Genomic DNA, 7,209 nt, shown 5'->3' on the forward strand with positions numbered 1-7,209 from the left:
GTTAACTAGTCCAACGCAATAACGACCCGCCTCTCTCTCGTTGCACTCCACAAGGAGACTGCCTGTTACGCAAATGCAGTAAGCCAAGGTAAGTTGCTAGCTAGCATTAAACTTATCTTACAAAAAACAATCAATCATAATCAGTAGTTAACTACACATTGTTGATGATATTACTATATATTATCTAGTGTGTCCTGCGTTGCATATAATCTGACTGAGCATACAAGTATCTAAGTATCTGACTGAGCGGTGGTAGGCAGAAGCAGGCGTGTAAACATTCATTCAAACAGCACTTTCGTGCGTTTTGCCTGCAGCTCTTCGTTGTGCGTCAAGCATTGCGCTGTTCATGACTTCAAGCCTATCAACTCCCGTGATGAGGCTGGTGTAACCGAAGTGAAATGGCTAGCTAGTTAGCGTGCGCTAATAGCATTTCAAAAGTCACTCGCTCTAAGCCTTCTAGTAGTTGTTCCCCTTGCTCTGCATGGGTAACGCTGCTTCGATGGTGGCTGTTGTCGTTGTGTTGCTGGTTCGAGCCAAGGGAGGAGCGAGGAGAGGGACGGAAGCTATACTGTTACACTGGCAATGCTAAAGTGCCTATAAGAACATCCAATAGTCAAAGGTTAATGAAATACAAATGGTATAGAGGGAAATAGTCCTATAATTCCTATAATAACTACAACCTAAAACTTCTTACCTGGGAATATTGAAGACTCATATTAAAAGGAACCACCAGCTTTCATATGTTCTCATGTTCTGAGCAAGGAACTGAAACGTTAGCTTTCTTACATAGCACATATTGCACTTTTACTTTCTTCTCCAACACTTTGTTTTTGCATTATTTAAACCAAATTGAACATGTTTCATTATTTACTTGAAGCTAAATAGATTTTATTGATGTATTATATTAAGTTAAAATAAGTGTTCATTCAGTATTGTTGTAATTGTCATTATTACAAATAAATAAAAAATAATCGTCCGATTAATCGGTATCGGCTTTTTTGGTCCTCCAATAATCAGTATCGCCGTTGAAAAATCATAGTCGGTCGACCTCTAGTACTGAGAGCACTCCCTGCCTTGCCCCCCTTCTGAGCCCCAGTTCACAAACTATGTCCTCTCTCTGCTAAAGCCACGAGATCCATCCTCCTTTAAGATGTTTACTGGCTGAGAATCACATTCTCTGCTTGGGAGAGCAGCAAAGTGTCACAGGAGAGTCCGACTCATTTTCCGCTTCCGTGCCCCAGGATGGTCCATCAGTCAGTCAGGTAGGCTGTCGTCCCTCACTGTGGCCCTACTCCCCTCCTCAGCATCTGACAGTAACTCACCAGAAGCTCTCTCAGCCAGAGGTCTAATAGAGGCCCAATCCTCCCTTGCATAGTGGAAAGCTCACCTGGCTGATCTCAGAGAAAGTCGTCTTGTTTTGTTCCTACTGTGCAGTATAATGCGCACTATTGTTGTAGATCATGTTATACTGAAAATCACAGGGGGCTGGAAGCGTAGTGGTTAAGAGCATTGGGCCAGTAACTGAAAGGTTGCTGGTTCAAGTCCCTGAGCCGACTACGTGAAACATCTGTCGATGTGCCCTTGTGTAAGGCACTTAACCCTAATTGCTCTGATAAGAGTGTCTGCTAAATTATTTAAATGCATGGTGATTGATTGGTTAATGTATTGATTAATTGTTATTTATTGTCCTGCAAGAGGAAATGATTTCCACTTTCCATAATGTGTTTTAAAACTACTTGATCAAAGACAAAAGAAGGTTGAGATATTTTGCAACGATAACGGGTACATACACAACCATTGAGATATGTCTCCAGAAGAACACAAAATTCCCCCCCAAAAATGTATCACTTGAAGTATGATGTGATTTCAACCTGAATTGAATGTGGAGGAAAGACATGTGAAGTTGTTGAAATGATTTTACACTAAAAGGATTTTCCTGCCAATATTCAGCTTAGTATTAAAATAATTACTTTAATTCAAGAACAAATCCACTTGATTTGAAAGGAGAGGGGGACAAGGTCTCTATATTACTATGCAATTGTTGGTATTCAAGGAGGCAGATTAAGTGCCAGGTGGCTCATTGCCAAGTAACTGGCATAACGCATCTTGGCGGGTCATAACGAGACAAGTTCATTGCAAGCTCAAGATCTTGGTTGTGCATTCAAAAAAGCCCTCTACACTTTGTTTATTCCAGGGGAGGCTATTGCAAGGAGAAAAGGTAGACTACCCCCCCCCCTTTTAATTATCATAAAATCACCCATAACTACCATCTTGTAATGTTATGGGTATTATATTGTCACATTGAGGTGCACAAAACTCTATTAAGACTGAAGAGCGACACAAAATTGATAGAAAGTACAAAAGTGCATGTGTGATGTGAAGTTTATATTTGTTCCATAAAATGGCTGCCTTTGTTTGTTTTCTGTTCCAGTACGGCATCAAGAAGAAGGAGGAGAAGGAAGCCGAGGCCCAGGCTGCTTTGGATCAGGCAGCAGAAGGGAGTCTCACCCGCCCAAAGAAGGCTGTCCCACCCGGCTGCGGAGACGAGGAGGAGGAGGAAGAAAGTATCATGGACACCGTCATGAAATTCCTTCCTGGTCCACTTATGGATATGTTCAATAAAAAGTAACAGTGTTGGCGATATTAGATTGTTAACCTTCCAACACACATAACCAAGACCACCATCCTAACCAACCCTTCTCCTTCACCCATACATCCCTGTTCTAAGAGCCCTGGTTGAATCAAGATGCCATAATATTTGTCCTTAACTTAAATGATCTGTGTTACATTGTCTTATGTGGAAGGAAGACTACTGATTGGTGATACTATGAGACCTATGTAGCATCTGCATAGATCCAAAACATTAACTTAAAGACAAATTTGATGTCAGGTTTTCAAGGTGTCCAGGCCTTAGAATGTGATCTGAGATCAACCATAATCCACCCTTTTTGTTTGTAAACAGCCTCTGGTTTAAAATAAATATATGTGATTACCAGAAAATATATTAAAAAGTCTAAGCCATAATTTAAACTTTTGAGAAATTCTCCAAATCATATCAAATTTGATTGAATTTAGCTGTTTATTGCTTCTCCATTGAGACTTCATCCATATACTGTTCTACGTCCCAAAACATTCATAGGTTCTAATGTCAAATAAATTATAATAATGGTAATAGTAACAATGTGGTGAACCAGAAAGAAAATGGATAACTAATTCAACAAGAAATGTTTTTCAAGCATGCAGTTAATATATTTTTTTGGAGTACAGTACATGTACAAATTCCATTTAATTTGTTATGATTAAGTGAAATACATTAATACTGAGGCAATAACTCTGGTTTTCAATTTTGTTTCAATGACACCACTACTACTATGTACAGTAGGCTAGACATAAACATCCTAACTGTTCTTCCTTGAGATGTCCACGATAAAAATGAAAAATGCTCAACAATGAACCAAACAACATTGGCAACATTCCTGATGTACCTGTGCTTAGTACAAACCAATAGAGTTGTATGTCTTGTTGCTAACTTTATCTGCTTCGCTCCTATAAAGTAGGACTTGTGGGAATCAAATCCGGCAATTGGACGCAGATGCTTATTCTTCTTATTTCCATGTCTGTAAATATAGATTTAACGAGATGTACTCATCATTTTCTCAATCACAACTATGTTGTGAACACACTTTATGTGAACAGACAGTGACAATGGTGCAATATACAGTATTGTTCAAGGTTTTCCTGTTAACTAAATGGAGGGCAGTCCTGAATCAGCAAAAACAGACACTCTTCATTGTTATGTGTTGAGCTTAATACGTTTTGTGTGTCAGTGTACAGACACAGCGTTGTCTGACTAGTAACGGCAAAGCATACGAACTCAGTCTGAAGTGTGATGTGGGGAAAGAGGTGGAGGTTTGGCTTAATGTAGGGGGTTTGATCGGGCAGCATTTGAACCGGTGAGGGTTCTCTCAGTGGGATTTGATTTGTGGTTCTAACATACCGGTAAATTGTGAGAATGCAGGACAAGACAGGTAATTAGTAGTAACTTAAGACGCATGTATACGCCATAGGAAAGAGTTGTCCTCCGCTGAGTTTGTATACATGTATATGTTGTCCATTTTGATCCCAGAGGTCAACATGTAAATTTCCCCAGAAGTTGCTGTGCTATAGTTCTACCACAGAATTATTTATTGAAAGTTTATTCTAACTTTATTGAAAGTTATTTCATAATTTTCAATCTATTTCTTAATTTCTTAATTTAAAATTAATTAAGCTGGACCGTCTGCTTCAAACATTCCAAATATTTAACACATTCCATAAGGCCACTGGCTTCATAGGATCATGGATATCCATATGGCCACTGGCTTCAAATAATCATGGACATCAAATGACAAATTTGTCGCTAGTATGTGTAAAGAATGCCTTTGATGTTCTTCTCTTCCTGTAAGGAAATTGTGCTTGAAAATCCTTTTTTAAGTGTTGAGGTAGATAAAGATTCAACACATGACCAAGTAAATGTCAATAGCTATCTTGCCTGCCATGTACAGAAAAAAAAGTCCAACATGTAATCAAAGGGAAAAATGTAATGCATTATAGCAGCTAGCTAGCTAACTTATAGGTTGCTAGGTAACAGATAGCTTGTGAAGCCTTTATTTGGGAGTGAACAAGCTAGTTAGCTAGCTATTGAGCATTTGTCAATAATGCACAATCTGGGATAATAATATTTGCTTGCAAACCAATAAATGTTGAGTACACTAGACAAGTGCCAAGCAGTTAGGCAATGGTATTTGTGAAACTGCCACTGTTTATATCGGCCCAGTGTTGATGCTAGTTAGATTCAAGATTAGCCGTTAGAAACCTGCCAGGTGTGATTCTGGGGCCTTACTAATGTAGTAGCAGTGAAATAGAGAAGAAGAATTAGCATGACGTAAAACCTAGCTACATAGTACGCTCTCAAACTTTCCTGCCAATTGCCTACAATGTTTAAAGCTAGACATATGAAAGCCACAACATTGAGGTCATTTATAGAGCACATTTATAGAACTTCCTGTGATGTTTATGTACTTGTGAACTGCCTTCAGCCACTTATTTATCAATGTGCTAAAACTTAGCTGAAATGAACGACCAATACTTGTTGGTATTATACAATTACTGTATACTACTTTTCTATTTATTAGTTGTTGGCACATGCATTCATCGACAGCATTCAATTCATCATTGACATGTTTTATTCTATTAAAAACCAAAGAATAGTCTTGTTAGTGATAGAATGTCTCATATTTTCAATTTCTTTATCTCATGTTTTTTCTTTATTTCAAATTCTCAGGTATTTTAGCTTTTCGTTTGTATGTTTTTATTCATATTTTGTAGTGATCATGTAATGACCACAACTTAGTTTGAAATTGCAGTATTTTGTTGTTAGGGACCAAGCACACCACATCATTCATTTACGAGGATAATGGATAGATGGCATGGATCTGGTTTGCCCCTATACATTTTTTTATAGAACCAACCCGACAAGGTTTTCCAGCAACTTACAGTTGTCTGAAATCCTGTCATAGTTCCAGATTTCCTACTTGGAACAACACATTGTAGAATTCTAAACAGTCATGAAAGTGCTCAGAAAGAAAAACAGTCACCTTCACCTTTCATCTACAAAATGGCATCTCTGCCTATTTGTCATCATCACCTAATCGCAAACAAATGCCACTTATTGACGAATGGCTGAAAAACAAGTCACATGTCTAAAATGGTTCTTTGTTTGCTATTCTAGTAGACACCATGCCAGATTACTGTTGATCCACTCTTTCTCGCTCTTCAAGTTAAACCATTCTTTCATTTCACCCCTCAATTAACCATCGATATGATAAAAACTGCCTGATAAAAATCTCACTTAAAACATTCCTATGTTGTGACTTGAATGTAACTGTCTGATGTTTCTATCTTTGCATTGTCTTCAACTGTTTCCTCTGTGTTGAGAAGATGCTTATTCTGGTGCAGTTTTCTTTCTGTATCGTTCCTGTTTACGTCCACTGGTGGTTGTACTTCGAGAAATCTGTCTCTTTAGTATTTTTTTGTATTGTAAAATGTTCTTACCCTTCTCTCTCTCTCTCTCTCTCTCTCTCTCTCTCTCTCTATTTGTTGACAATTGTGTGCATGCTTATGGTGTGCGATGTACTGTAGGCAAGGTTGTTAAGATAATTGTTTGTGTCTTCTGTGTTGAAAAGCTCCACCTGACAGCCTCCCTGCATGCCATTTTAGGCTGATCTTTTAGTCTCTGTAACATTCCTGCCAAAATGGAATCACCGCACACTCTGAGAATAAAGTGATTTCATATAATTGTTCATCGTCGTGTGTTTCTGATGGCTCACTGTACATTATAATTCTCATAAATTATTCAAAAGCAGTGCAGTGGTATAAACGTAGTTCTGTTATAGGGAAATGAGAAAAGATTTTGTAGGACTGTAGAGATTACTTCCAGAACCGCAATATGAAATCATACTTAGCTTATTTTAGTAAAGCAACGACATTACATGTGCAGACAACAATGTATCAATTGTAACTGTTTCTGTTGCTGATGACGTTCATTTTTCATCTCAACATGGTTGTTATGCATCTCTACGTTTTCCAAACAATTTGACCTCTATTCAATAAAAGTGAAAGGGCTGTGAACAGAATGTACTGTGTCATTCAAAGGGTGATTGGATCTTGTTTCCAAAAGATTTAACTGGTAATCATGTTGCAGGGTGAGTGGTAAAGGGACATCAAAGTAATGCAAATGGTGCTCCTCTCAGAATAAAGTGTGTTTGCCATGAGAGGGTCTCTGATATGGGTATGAGCAACCTTCTACACCAAACAGATCCACTAGAAAGATGATGGACGTATACCTAGCAAGGGTTATAGACATATATATTTTTGTATGATGTTAAATGCCATTGCGTAGGACACAGACACAGGATTTAAATGAATCGATTACAATGGTGAGACATTTTCCAGCATTTTCACTGGGAGGGGGGAAAAGTACTGTTATGCAAGCAGCCTTTGTTTTGATATTTAATGAACATTTAAAGGTTGCAGGCATTAGCTCTCTGTTTGTACAGAGTTCTATTCTCACGAAATCTTGGTTTCAAAGATTTCAAACATGAAATCTTTAAAAAGACCTAATGTAATTTGTAGGCATTAATAACAAGGTCTTAAGTGTTTGTGAGCATT

General features: G+C 38.1%; 1 protein-coding gene across 1 annotated transcript in view; it reads left to right on the forward strand.

Moving 5' to 3' along the window:
* Nucleotides 1–6,341, forward strand: part of LOC112220998 (complexin-1) — a 57,640-nt gene extending 51,299 nt beyond the window's left edge. Inside the window, exon 4 of the mRNA XM_024383034.2 lies at nt 2,432–6,341. Within this exon, the coding sequence (XP_024238802.1) occupies nt 2,432–2,629 (198 nt within the window). The 3' untranslated portion in view covers nt 2,630–6,341. The remainder of the gene's footprint in view (nt 1–2,431) is intronic.
* Nucleotides 6,342–7,209: the final 868 nt, after the last annotated feature.

The sequence above is a fragment of the Oncorhynchus tshawytscha genome, linkage group LG21, assembly GCF_018296145.1.
Source record: "Oncorhynchus tshawytscha isolate Ot180627B linkage group LG21, Otsh_v2.0, whole genome shotgun sequence".
In the NCBI taxonomy this organism is placed as follows: domain Eukaryota; kingdom Metazoa; phylum Chordata; class Actinopteri; order Salmoniformes; family Salmonidae; genus Oncorhynchus; species Oncorhynchus tshawytscha.